General features: G+C 36.6%; 1 protein-coding gene across 1 annotated transcript; it reads right to left on the bottom strand.

Moving 5' to 3' along the window:
* Positions 1–1,373: 1,373 nt before the first annotated feature.
* On the bottom strand, positions 1,374–13,000 carry parvab (parvin, alpha b). Its single transcript, XM_043243125.1, has 13 exons — positions 12,732–13,000; positions 9,845–9,934; positions 9,690–9,760; positions 7,405–7,507; positions 7,170–7,310; positions 6,161–6,276; positions 5,760–5,818; positions 4,653–4,672; positions 3,829–3,890; positions 3,670–3,738; positions 3,479–3,580; positions 2,791–2,863; positions 1,374–1,597 (listed from the first exon to the last, which is right to left on the bottom strand). The coding sequence occupies exons 1-13, from the start codon at positions 12,850–12,852 to the stop codon at positions 1,521–1,523; spliced, it is 1,104 nt and encodes a 367-aa protein (XP_043099060.1). The 5' UTR covers positions 12,853–13,000; the 3' UTR covers positions 1,374–1,520.
* Positions 13,001–14,549: the final 1,549 nt, after the last annotated feature.

Raw genomic sequence — 14,549 nt, 5'->3', positions numbered from 1 at the left:
CCGGACAGTCTGCAATTTAGTAGCTTCAAGGGAGGGAAAAAAAAAGACTTACAGGCTTGCGATTTTTTTTTTAGCTACGATACTTCTGCGTCTCTCAGTACGAGATTTTCTGTGGAGTTACTAAAGAGAGGATTTCTACACTGGGCTGTCACAAAAAGTAGAAAACTGAGCATTTAAGTATTTAGTTTTGGCAAAATAGTTATTAATACAGATTTTGCGCACAATACTACAAACAGAAAGCTGATCGGTTTGAGAATGACTTGAAGACAGGGTTTACATGAGCCACCCTACGCTGCGAATGGACCTTTTTTCCTCAGAATTATTGCTAAAGATATATCGCGGCCTTTAGATTGTTTGTATATAGCGGAATACTGAACCAAAACCTTGAAATGAGTAAAGTGTGTTTAACTAAACAGAATAGGTCTCAAACATACATTTACGAAACTAAATCTATGTAACCCATAAAAGCACAGAATGATAGTCAGAGAAAATTGTTCAGCTTTTTATTTACGAATGTCACAATCATTTGCCAGGTGACTGGTGAGCGTTTTTCGGATTTCATCAAAATTCGTTATTTCAGAGATGAACAAAGGTCTTACAGGTTTGGGTCGACAAGAGGATGAGTAATTAATGACAGAATTATCTCTTTTTTGTGTATATATTATTTTATGAATAGCTATACTTTTTTATAACAAAAAACTCTACTTTTTAAAAATCCTCAATAATTGGCCATCTGTCAGATCTTCACCAAACCTTGCCCACTTATATTCATATGGCTATGGCTTATATGCGTGTTATATACCACTATTAGAAATAGTTTTATGAAACAACACTATACGGAGGTCAAGGACATTAAACTGATTACAAATGCTAGAAATATTCCATTGATATTCCTCTCTTTGGTATGGTTTTTCATTTGCTGTACGTAGGAAATAGTGGTGATGTCATGGGAAGTTCATTTTCTAATCATGCTGACTTAAACCGACCTTCAAATTAAAACATTTAAGAAAATCTCTTTTAATCAAATCCACATATGACTTTTTTTTAATAAAGAAACAGTCTTGTGCATCGATAGGCTATGATTCTGTAAGAACGATAGGACAGCATTACTTCTGATTTATTTACATTTTTTATTCTGCTATCATAAAAATATATAAATTTGTGCAAGTGACTTGTATTGCATTTGGACAATTTAAAGCGTCGTAGCAAAAACAGCCAAGAGTGAGCAAAGAGATTTGGAAAAAAAATGTACATGAACACCCATATCACAACACACAATATATTTAAAATATATTTTCCATGACCATATTAATCCAAAAATAATATTTTGTAAAATCGTCTTGTGGAATTAAAAAATACACATAATTTGAAAAATAAATATATATATATATATATATATATATATATATATATATATATATATATATATATATATATATATATATAAAGATAATACTGATAAGAATGTGATATCTTTATATTGAGCATTTTGGACATCTCTGTCTGGTAGAGATTCTCTCTCACTCCACGTTCCTGTACTTGGTGAAGAGGTTGTAGAGGACTCTCAGCGTGGACTTCAGGTCACAGTTGACAATATCTGAGGAGACACACGAAAGATATGATCATGATCGAGGTATGTTAGGAGCCGACTATATTGTTAATTCCGTATGAAACATTATCTTCGCTCTCTCAACATACCTGGCATCTCAACTGCTTATGTCAAGTGCTGCTTCTAAAACACATTAACAACTAGATTTGCACGACCTTTGAAGATAAACGTGCACCGTCATCCTATTAGAGCAGGTGTTTTAGTATTCCAATAGATGACATTAAATACTCCTGCAAGTTATACTGAAACTGCTCACATTTTAGTGTGGGGACCATTTCTCACTATTAACTATGACTTTTGCCTCATTGAACTCCTAACTCATGCTTATTACTTAGTAAGGTTGTGGTTAAGTGTAGCTATGGGATATGATTAATAAAGAATATCGACTGTTTAATAGTACTTAAAAAGCACATGAAGCCTTATTATGTGCTTTTAAAGTACTATTAAACGGTCAATATGCATGCTATAATAAGCAACTAGTTAATAGTGAGAATTAGTCCTTAAAATAACCCAGTGCAACCAGTTTTCTTTATTTTAGACAGATTAGTCAGAAATAGATAATAGAGATATTTAGGTCCTTTGTCGTTTGTCAATACCGTAGTGGTGTACGAAGATCCAAGTAAAAATTCAGACCACCCCCATGTCAATATCATGTTCTTATCTCTAGCCATGTTAAAATCCTTCACCCAGCAACAAGTAATAATACCGATGCCTGTCTTACCAACACTAATAATAATAAACGCCAAAAATGTTGTGCTACCAGTGTATTTTGAATTAAACCGTTTATTGAGAACCCTCCATGAGGCTTATTCTCAGTTAGATCATGTGAGCCAAATTAACCAGATGTTGTTTAAGCCTTGTGATTACACAGAGAAACTCTGCTGCAACAAATGAAATGCAATTGTAAATGCAGCATGCATTCGGGACATTCGCCAAGCCTTCTGGGTAAAGCAGCTCCAGCGCAACTCCAGCCCCATCTGGTGATTAACCTCACATTCATTTGTGTTTAAAATCAGCAGGACAGGAGGCAACGGAGAGATCAGTTAAACTGATACACATGGCAATTCCCCTTAACTACAATAAACTACTGCAATCAGGCAACATGCCATGACCGTTCCTTAAAAAAATCAAGCACTGTGAAACCATGTGATCTCCAGTTCTAATAGAGAAAGAAAGTTTACCTTCTGGCCTGGGCTTCGGCTTCTCCATATTGCCATCTTGCATCAGCTCAAAGGAAAATGAGACATTGTGCACCTAATGCATACAATGCAAAACAACACCGTGATGAGAAATTAACATCAATTTTAATACAAATAGTGGCAGTAAAATTTAATTTAGATTGTGTAATATATCCGTCCATGAACCCCTCAGGAGTCCGTGAAGGTCCGTGAAGAATTGAATAAAACATACAGGATTTTCTTTAGAAAACATTTATATTGATAATGCATTAAAGTAGGGACAAACAAAAAATAATGCATGTTAGGTTTTACTGTGAACGACTGCTCCGCTTTAAATATTTCTGCTGAAAGTCTAGCAAAATTTTAAAGACATTGTAAAAGTAATCCATGTGAATTGAGTCTTTTGAAGGGACATGATTGCTTCGCGTGATGAACAGATTTCCTTTAAACTTTTATTAAATATCAGTGATCAATAAACATACACAGAGAACATCATATATGACAAATTAAAAAGCAAATGTACTTGAGGTTTGTCCTTGAGGTCTGTAAAAACTGAGGTGAGCTACACTTTTTACATCCAATGAATTATTGATTAATGAAACTCTAAATCCTTTACATTAAATTAAATGCGTTTCCCGTAAAGGGTTATGTTTTAAATTATTAACCTAACTTTCACAATAATTTACAGTACCTTATGATCAAAATTTTCAGGGATGAGGAAGAAGTTGTAGAGGGGCACAAAGTATCCTTCGAGGAGTCCCATCAGTAAGACCAGGTACACGCCATCAGCAAACTACAGGAGATCACAAACATTCAAAGTTTCAGTTTCTGGACATCTCCCTCTACTGACACTCACCTCAAGTCGAATCATAGTCACGTTACCTGGGTTTCCAGCTCTGACACCTCCAGGTTCAACTTGTTTAAGTGCTTGTTCACAAATGTAACAAGAGTCTGATAAAAAAGACCAAAAGATCAGAGTCAAAGAGTCAAAGCTCTCCATTTGTAAAACCTCTTAAGAAATAGAGTGAAATCTGCACTTGCCTTTTTCACCACATTCAGTTTATCTGGCGCGTGGTCAAAAAGGGTATCAAAGGCGTCTCGCTCTGCGAAATAAGACATGATTTCTCACATGCAAGGCAGCGCTAGAGAAGGTATACCAAGTCCAATTTCATTTTTATCGCTTTACAAAGCATGTTAAGATGTGCGGTGGCTGCAAAACACATTTGAACACTGAAGCTAAAATCTGGACCCTAAAACAGAAAAATGAAGTTGAGATAATAATGGCACCTGCAAGTTTAACCAATTGGCTACTTAGCAGATGAATGAGGTCAGTTCATAGGCGGTCTTAACAGTTTTACTACAGCTGTATAATAATGTATAAAAAACACAATACATAAGTTTGATAACCTGTATATTATAGCTTTTGTCTCAATGCTGATCATATAGCCATTGGTTTATTTAACTAATATTTCTTATCCAGAGGCATTATTGTACAAAATAATGTTTTTTTATTTAAGTATTTAGTATTACTTAAATATTGAAATATTATTATTTTATATGATTATTATATCGTTATTATTAACCTATAATTATTGTTATATGGTACTATATTAAATTATTTTCCTATTGTAAAGTTTCTTATGCTTATATATATATATATATATATATATATATATATATATATATATATATATATATATATATATATATATATATATATATATATATATAGAGAGAGAGAGAGAGAGAGAGAGAGAGAGATAGATAGATAGATGGATAGATGGATAGATGGATAGATCTTTAATTGAATCTGAGGTGTAACTGAATTTAAGATTACATTTAAGCAAATTATATGTAATACATACCATATCTTCCAGACAATGCCCTGAGGAATGAAAAGAGCATTATTATTTCAATATCAATTTGGGAAAACTAAAGAGATCAACAATCTATTTATGTCTGAATGAAAGGGTTTTACAAACAGTCTAAATGGCAAAATAATAAGCAAATTCAGAGGGACATATCAAGAGTGCCAGGATGAAAGGCAAACAAAAAGATTAGGGGGGAAGGGAATGCTCCGGTCCCAAGAGCGGGCCGATCAAACAGAACTGGGTTCCAGGATATTGGCCTAGTGGACGTCTGCCCAGCAGCGGCTCGTCTCCACACAGTCAATTCTGCCCCGGCAGAGGCATGTCTCAGCAGCTGCTGCCCGAGTCCACATCAGCAGCCAAGGAGCTGCTCTCTGCCTTATCTCCCAAGCTGATTGGAGCCCGCTGGACCGCTGTTAATCAGCAGCAGCAGTGAAGAGCTGGCAGAGCAACAGCTCCGGTGCTCAACCTCTAGAACCACTGCAAAGCTGCTCAGAAGCTCACACACACACACACACACATACACACTGTACACCACAGCTCCATGACTGGCATGTCACTGCATGTTCCAGCCACCGGATCCCTGTTTACATCATACTCACATAGACCCAACATACAGTATTAAACAATAAGATATCTGCTTTATACTCCCGATTTGTTTCGTAAAAGGTTTTAGCATTTGCATTTAAGGCATAAATTGGCATTAGTGCAAAGAATAACTTTAGCACACTTTTAAAAAGAGAAACTTAAGGAAATGGTACACTTTAAAAGAATAAAAAAAAGTGCAATCTGAATGCAACATTTTTTTGAACGTGACATTTTTGAAAACATTTTTATTGTAATGTATAACAGCTTACATTTGTATTAAATGCAGTTAGTTGACTTTACGAGGGTAATTAATCATTTTTAACGATATATAGTATCCTTTTCAGTAATATCCTACTATCTGCAAATATTATAAATATATATTTGTAACTTACATTAATGGCCATTGTTAGTTGACGTTCACTGTTAGCTGCATCAACTGTTGTGTTAACGTATGCAATTATATTGTACATTTTTAATCTTTAATTTGCAATACTGTAAATAATTATAAAAACATACCCTATGTTGCCTGTAATTTCCTCCTGAATCTGCCGAGATTGAAGTATTCCCTCTCGTTTCTGTTGGGAAAGAGAAACATTTTTCTAAATAATGTAAAAAAAAGTGCAAGAAACTGTTTATGATCTTATGTATATAATCTAATATCAGAAAATTAGCACAATAAAGTTTCTGCATTTGTAACTATTGTACACTATCAGAGTGAATATTGGTGCAAAGGTAAACTCGTTCCTATGTTAACTGCCACGTTGAGACATTAGAATTACATTAGAATGGACTAGAAAGTGTCACAATTAAAGCAGATTGTGACAAAAACATTAAAATGAAACAATATTGTGAATTGGAAGCATAAATTAAATAAATAAGCTATAAATAATGAACAGGAAAAAAAAAAAAAAAAGCACCTGAACCACTACAACTTGAATGGACACGTGGTCTGGCAGTCTGATGGGGGCCCGGAAATGCTGAGAAAGAGCCACCAGCAGGTGAAGAATGGCCACAATGTTCTTGGCATGAACAGCTGAAAAATACGCAAAGCAGCAAAAGTTGAAATGCCTTCTAAATGTATATTCATGTTACATATTCTACACTGAGAAATTGAAATTGAAATTATGTCCCTTGCTCACCAATGGACCTCTGCAGTGAATGGGTGCTGTCAGAATGAGTCCGAATAGCTGATAAAAACATCACAGTAATCACCCCTCCAGTCCATTAATTTAAATAATTAAAGTTGCATAATAGTGAAAACATTAATATACATATATATATATATTTGAAGACTACGTTTTCACTAGAGAAAGCAATATTATAGATCAATGAGATGTGAAGTTAAAAATTTCTTGTCAGATTTATTACATGCACCTTTTTGCTTCACGAGAATTTGGCAGGTTAATGTTTTTATCAGCCGTTAATGGCACCCATTGTGAGCAAGTGACTTTATGCTAAATTCCTCCAGATCTGTTCTGAACAAGGCACAAACTCAACTACACCTAGGAGAGCTACACTACATTTTCATTTTTGGAATTATTCCCTTAATGAAATTTCATAATCATTAGGTTTGGTTTATTTATTTACATAGCACTACTAAAAACACCCCAAGGGTTACCCCAGTGCTTTACATAAACGCAAACAACCAAAAAACACCATCACACACATCTAGACCAATCTATATTAGGGACATTAATTATTTGTACCTATATATTACTGTTTTTACTTTTGTACAATAAACTGTTTTCATTGCTAATGTAAAATGAGAACCATTGATCAACATCTTCCTACAATTTGCATTACGAAGATTTTTAAAAAGTCTGTTGCAAACTGTTGCAAAAGGGAGAGCTGGTTGGCAATGAACAGTAAGACAGTGTGTAAAATATATCAAGCAAAAGAAAAAAAGAAGAGGCCAAAGCTACATACAGTCAACGTTCCATTTAATGTTCCTTGAGGAAACTTTGAGAGTGTCATTGATCTTTTCCAGAACCGTCTGCAGCTTCTGTTTCTGAGCGATCTCACACTGAGTCACCTCAGCCACATTCAGCTTCTCTCCTTCCAGGTTCTCTGGCAAGAAATACACAATTTGTAGGTCACACAATAGAATACTGGGTCTTACTGGAACAACAATACAGGCTCTTTTCCAGAAGAGATTCCTCACCAAAGAGTTTTTGAAGAACCTGCCCATCATAGAGGTCCTCAGCTAGATCCTTAACAATGATTCTCTCTCCCACCAACACGTCATTGATCCAGTCAATAAGCACCTGTCATTAAACACCGGAGATACTTGGGAACTTGGGAAAAAAATTACTAATTAAATAAACTGTGTGAAAAAAACAATTGTATGGCAAAACTACACTTATGAGCTACAAGTTATCCATGATTGATTTTGTGTTTGCACTATAAAATCGCAACATTGCAATATTGCTTTCTAATATTGTCAAATTTCATAAATAATAAACAAATAAATAAATAAATAATCAAGTTCCCTATCTGTCAGTCACTACGAGTTCTACAGGGTCTTGACTGGAGCCTGGATTAGCACTAATTAAGAGAAAACAACAAATTAAATTTGGCTAATGGTATTTACATCCTAAGCCACTACCCGTCATACCATTCTGGTGGAAGCTGCTTGTCTGACTTCCCCATCCTCACTACCCTCAATGGTGGGGTGGCTAGGGGACACGCTGACATTCCCCAGGTGGAGAGTGCAAAACGACACCACTTGGAGGAAGAGTCTTCGTCTCCTGTCCAAGGCCTGTAAGCTGTCAGCTTCTTCAATGTCCAAAGCCTGCAGTCCTGTGGGCCAAGCCATCTCTGCCCTGCGTGCCTAGCTGTCCTGCAAGAATACTGAGCCAAGGCACTAAAGCAAGGGTAGTACTAGTTCGCTTTCTTGATGGCCTCACCTCAACTTGATCATTACAGTGAGCGGCCTCCTGCACTGTGTCGTCCCGTGGTGTATCGTCACCTTAGATGGTGTGTCAAGTGTGGCACCCCCCCATGTTCTAGCTGGCCACTAAATTGCCTTGGAGGTTTAAAAAATGGTCCCTGTAGGAGGGTCCGAGTGGAAATTCTTCAGGTTCTGTTCTGCTGCTGGCCTAAGGGAGAGGCATATGCTCAGAGGGGCTGACAGTGTGCGATGCATAGCTTCCTCACTTTTACCTGTTAGGCTCCCTCTTGCCAGCGGCTAAGAGGCTGCGGTTGGGAGATGCAATGCCTCGCCACATGTCTCTGGCCAGTTCCCGCATACTACGGACGTTCTGCCTGTTCATTCTGTAATCTCAGATAATCCTGTTGTCTTCCTTGAATCCTCCCACTACCAGTTGTACCATTTCCTAGCCGATGACCCCCTCAGCACAAATGGCCATGTTAGTTGCCCTGTCTGAGGAGGAGGGAATGGCCCTGTTGGTTGCGCCATTTTGGCCAACCCAGACCCGGTATCCGGAATTCATGCTCATCAAGACAGCCCCTCCCTGGCACATACCTCTGAGAAAGGGCCTTCTCTCTCAGGGGTACAGCACCCTGTGGCACCTATGTCCAGATCTGTGGAACCTCCACGTGTGGCTCCTGGACAGGATGCAGCAGACCTAAGTGCTCTGCTGCCAGTGGTGGTAGACACTAAACCCCCTGCCCTTTGAAGCAGTCTCTCATTGAAGGTCGAAGTCCCTTCTCTTAAGAAATCTCAGAAACAGCAGCTTGACTTCTCCAGCAGTGATATGACTCTCCTGTAGCCCCTGCAGGCACCAAGGTCAGCAAATTTGCTCTGGGGAGATGGGAAGGTTATGATATAGCATTTGTCTGACACGTGGTTGCTTGTCGACATTTGCAGTGCCATAGGTGGTGACAGGGTTCAGATTATGGTGTTTTCCTTGGATCCCAGTTTGTCATCACGACATAACTCAGTGACCAACAGATAGGCAATGTCTCATTTATTTATGTAGCCCTCGTTCTCTGATAGAGAAAACAGAGACTTTTTGTCCCAGGGAGCGGTTCTCGGTTCCTCAGCAAAACCTGATGAGTGGTTGCACCTGTCGCCTATTTATACCCATATGACAGTGAGTGGCTCGGGATGCAAATACCACTAGCCAAATTTCATTGCCGTTTCCTCTTAATCAGAGTGAATCCAGGCTCCAAGCACAAAATAACATCACAACATAACATCTCCATTCCCTCCATCAGAGAAACAAGGGGTACATACATAACAGAGACGTTACTTTTACATATGTTTAATATTTTGGTTGAAAGTGATCTTTTCAGTCCACATTTTCCATTGTTAATATTATATCAGAATTTGAACATGGGTCCTTTGCACAATAGATGATAGTAATGCTAGACTAACTTGTAGTATACTTCAAAGTTTGAAGTTGAAGCCCTTACCAAAATACCAAAACTAGTGAAGAAGATCAAAGAAGGAAGTTTATTACAGTCATGTTGGGTCTGATTTACCTTCAATAGCTCTTGTAGTTTGGGATCATTTCTTGAGTTGGGATCAACCATGGTACGGACTTCATTCTCATCTTTTGAGAGATAAATGGGAAATACAACAACCTTTATTATTACAGATTATCATTCTTTACAAATCATCAGTTGAGAAATTTTACCAAGCATAGTGTCTTCGGGGTCCAGCTCAAATGGAGTTGGGCTGAGGGGCAGGTTAATGGCATTCATTCCCTCCTCCTGGAGCTCAGACACTACAAAAAGAAGAAATGTAACGTTTCAGTAACTACTCTTGTAAATCTTGAGCCATGCTTCACCTCACGATATACTAAACTCACCTTCACAAGATTTGAGTTTAAAACATGCATGTTTCTGAACTCTGACCTTTTACTGACCTTAAGCTGAATCTAGATAGATAGACAGAAAAACAGCTGTCAGCGCTGTGTCTTTTTAAGCTGTGCCTCTCATTGCTGGAGGTCAGTTATTCAGTATTGGCCTCAGTGGGGAGGGGGCTACTCAAAGCGTCTCATTTAATGCTATGCATTCATCCCTGAACACGTTCTGCTTAACAAAAGAACTACAACTCAGACCTTCAATCAATAAATTGTGCAATATTCATCAAAATAGAGAATGTTTAGAAACCACTTGAACAAGGTGAAGAGTGTATTTTTATTTAAAATATTTTATAATTTTATTAAACTCTTTTAAAATTCTTATTCTTTTTTGTATTACTATTAATGTTTACTGTAATATATGCATAATATGCAGACAATAATATTATACTGTACATAAATCATTTGCAGTCTTATTAATCCTATATGAAAAAGAAAGACACTTTAACATAATTTTAAAAAGAGTACTTACTTATAATTAGTTGTGAGCATGTAAGAAATACTGCTGCAGCAAAAATTTAACATATGAAATAACCGCATATAATCAGCGGTGCAATGCAATTAATGTGTTTATACAAAGGTGAGTTATCGGTCTGCGATATATAGAGCTTCATAACAAAACTTTGTATTTGTAATTGAACATTTCTAATAATGAAGCTGCAATTTTAGTATACATTCTTTAAAATGTACGTAACAACCTAGTAGTCTAACAACTTACATTAAAGTACGCCACATGTGCTTTAATATGTTAGTCAAAAAATAAGTGTATCAAAATATCAAAATAAAGGTACATTTTAGAGCATGACAAAAGATTATTAAAACTTTACAGTAATTTATAGTAAAAATGTTACATTTTACACACTCTTTGTACGTACGCTAAGAAATACAGTATATATAAGTGTATTCTCTTTAAGTACACTCAGGTTAACTGACCTTTTTCAGCCAATACATTTTCTAAAGTACTATCTTTAAAAATACAATTTTAGATGAAAAAACACTGTTTTATTTGAACATTCAATACAATTAAGTGTACTTCTATGTTATTCACTTTATTGGCATGCTGTCAGTGGGAAATGCGTTACTAGTTGGCTTTTTGTACTGCTATAGTGGACATTGGACATGCAACTCTCAAACCTGTTAACATATTAGTGATAGTTAATGCTTATAGATTAAGCCTCCAAATCTCGCTGTTCCATTGAATCTCTCATTTAATTGACCCTGTCTGCTATCCTGTGAATCAGTACATGTGGCGTCTCAACCGGCCCTCATGCAGGTGATCTTCTAAACACCCTCTCTGTCTCCATCTGCCCAGTGGCTCCATCAATACCGGCCAATCACTAAAGCAATGCTGCAGCACATGAGAGGCAGTCCAGAAGAAGAATCGGTACAGATCCCTAGAGATATCGACATCCTGTTTTTAATCAACACTGAATCCTGCCATAGCCGCTTCTAACATGCTTTAAACACGGTCAGCCGAGGGCAAGGGAAGCGACTTCCCCGCTTCTGAATAAACTTGAAAGGTTTAGAACATGCATGATGGCTGATTTACAGCTTAAAAATTAACTTTTAACATTTTTCATTTCTCTTGGGGCGCCAGTTTGTATTTCCTATTGTGGTATGATACTCTTTCTCTTTTCTTTTAGTCGGTGAACGTCTATAACCACAAATAAACACAGCAGCAAACTAAATACGTCTCGTGCCGCATGGGACCGAAAAAAAACAAACAAAAAACAGCCAAACAACTTCATCATTTCCACACTATATGAGTGCCAAAGGATCAGCAGTTACATTCAGAATAAAGAATAAGAACTGATTTCAAGAATGAAATGAAATATGCAGTGTAAAACTATTTAAAAAAGTTTAGATGTTAAATGTTTTTGTTTAGACAGTTAAAAAAAATATATATATAATTGCTATTTTAACCCTTAGATCTTTTTCATGTTAATGTTAAATGTTATTTAATGTTGGACTAAAATGCATGCATATATATATATATATAAAAAATGACAGTTAAATTTCATTACTAATTAAAAAATTGCATGCATTGTGTCTTTATAACTAAATTAAGAAACATTTCTCACAGTAAAGTTATATTCATAACTCTAATGTAAAAATATAGGAAATAATATCTTCATATTTTTTACCCACACACTCACAATAAGTATTTGACAGCCACTTCTCTTCCTTATATGGTCACAGCAGAGACGTGCAGGCTCGTGTAAACACTCACATAATTGAGACTACTGTAGTTCAACTGTACTTACACTTTACATTGTTAATAAAATACAAAAGAAAGATTTTTTTACGAGATTAAAAGCAACTTTTAAAATGTCATCTTAACAGTAATTACTACAGAATGTTATTTATTTATTTATTTTTATGTACCTACATAGGCCCATTTAATGAGATTGCATTTCTTTATTACGTAGGCTACTACACTTTAAAAAAAAAAATAAATAAATAAAAATACAATGAAACGCGCAAATACAGTACCAGTGTACAGTACCAGAACTATATACAGCAGCTATCCTAATCTAACAGATAGATGCCTAAACATCACTGCTCTTAAAAGAGCGGAGAGATTTATTTGACACCTTTTTGTTTGAGAACCAGACAGCTTATAACATCAGCTAACCGTATATTTAAGCCGAATTCACACCTTCTTTTGCCTTTTTCCTTCTTGCTAAAGTCCCTCCAATTTTTCCAAGAAAAGTCTCATCTTTTTTCCTGGAGGAAGGCGACTTCGGCGAGGACGGTGATTTTTGCGGCGAAGAAGCCATTTGATTAGCGCCTCTTATCTAGACGTGCAGAGCGAGAAGCTGATTTAAAGTCGTGGAGACTTCTTGAATTCCACAAAACGGAAGTGGAATTCCAAACATTCGCGTGATGACTCTCTCTTGCTTCCCTTCTGCACGAGCGTTTCCCAGACTGGTCCCGCCCTGACTGACCAAACGGAACGCTACTTTCTTTCGCTTTGTTTTTTCTTAATAAACTCAATTCTCCAATTTTATGGCGTAATGCACTTACTGTAAATGTTAAAGTCGTGGCAGTTAGTTTTTGTTTTGACCAGACTTGGTCAGAAACTGACGATTTATTAAGAAATATTGCACAGGTGTTTATCGATAACTTTCTCCAATCATTAGAATTACATTGCTCCGCAGGAAGTGACATCATTTTGGAGGGAAAACGTCGGTAAATATTAGCAGTGTGAATTCTGTGATGTTGGTCTTTTTAGTTAGTTTGTCCCACGTACACATTCCCTCCCGTTTATTAATAATAACAACAACAACAACAACAATAATAATAATAATAATAATAATAATAATAATAAACACTTTATTTATACACTAAGTTTAAGTGTAATCAAGTGCAAAGCATCAAGTTATTAATAGGTTAAAGCCTCACCAGATCATATTTCTTAAGGTTTGACTTATATAAATATATTTTATTGATATTTTAAAAAGTTTCAATTGCAGCAGTTTCATTCATTCATTTTCAACCAAACTTTTGACATTTGTGGATAGTTGGACAAAAACAGCAACGACTGATGTTAAAACAAGAATGATATTAATAAACACATAGGAGCTATAAACCATAGGGTTTTCACTGCGGCAGCAATAATTAGCAAATTGTCTTTATTCGTTTAACTTGATCACTACTATTGAAAATATGAATACCGGGGTAACCAAGGAAGCAAGCTGAAATGAATCTCAGGACCTTCAGCAAGATTGCTAAGAAAGATGCAAAAGCTGTTTTCAGCTGCTGTCCGTGACCTGTGCTCCTTCCTCAAGACACCCAATAATTCATTTACACTGATTAACCGCCAAACATGTTTATTTATTTATCTCTCATTTTACCGAAGTGCTACACTTATTGCCGTTGTTTTGTAGTAGGCCGTTTGTTTCCTTATAACTGCGGCTGTAACACCTTAAAGGAAGCAATCATTACTCTTTTTACTCATCATTTAGCCATGACTTGCTACTTACGCCTCTAAAACTCATTTACTACAATGAGAAGCTTGGCCTGACAAAGACCCCATTCAGTTTGTAAGCCTTTTCTCCTTCCCTCTGATACAATTATCTCCACAAAGCCATGTAAACAAGCAGCACAATGGACACAGCCTTGCCCCGGGCTGTCATTAGAGCAGATTTTCCATGCAGTTATGCTCTAAAATCTTATGCACCGTCCTTTTGGAGACTGGGAGGAGCCCGTGTGTAACTCTTTCACTGCGAAACAAGACCACCGCTCTGCCTTGACACATAGCCCGGGCCTTTCTTCCTAGCTTTTACCGCAGAGCCGTGAATCTACAAAGATAAAGTCTGATACGAATGCACAATAAACTAAGATTTTGCGTCGCGCTTCCCAACGATGCCTGCGAATACAGTGCACTAAAATAAACCGCGGTGCTGTTTTAAGCAAAAAAATACAAAATGTATTAAATGATGATTGTGCGCTTTTTCACGTCGTTATGTCCGCC

Source organism: Puntigrus tetrazona, chromosome 7 (assembly GCF_018831695.1).
Source record: "Puntigrus tetrazona isolate hp1 chromosome 7, ASM1883169v1, whole genome shotgun sequence".
Taxonomy (NCBI): Eukaryota; Metazoa; Chordata; class Actinopteri; order Cypriniformes; family Cyprinidae; genus Puntigrus; species Puntigrus tetrazona.
The sequence above is the reverse complement of the archived record's forward strand: the minus strand, read 5'-3'. Positions and strand labels throughout refer to the sequence as shown.

Bases quoted from the DNA above. Each gene is read 5' to 3' on its own strand.
- parvab (XM_043243125.1), bottom strand. From the start codon at position 12,852: ATGGCTTCTTCGCCGCAAAAATCACCGTCCTCGCCGAAGTCGCCTTCC. The intron at 4,673-5,759 runs GTATGTTTTTAT...TTCATTCCTCAG, and splicing joins GAAATTACAGGCAACATAGG to GGCATTGTCTGGAAGATATG. The intron at 3,739-3,828 runs GCAAGTGCAGAT...CTTTTTTATCAG, and splicing joins AACTGAATGTGGTGAAAAAG to ACTCTTGTTACATTTGTGAA.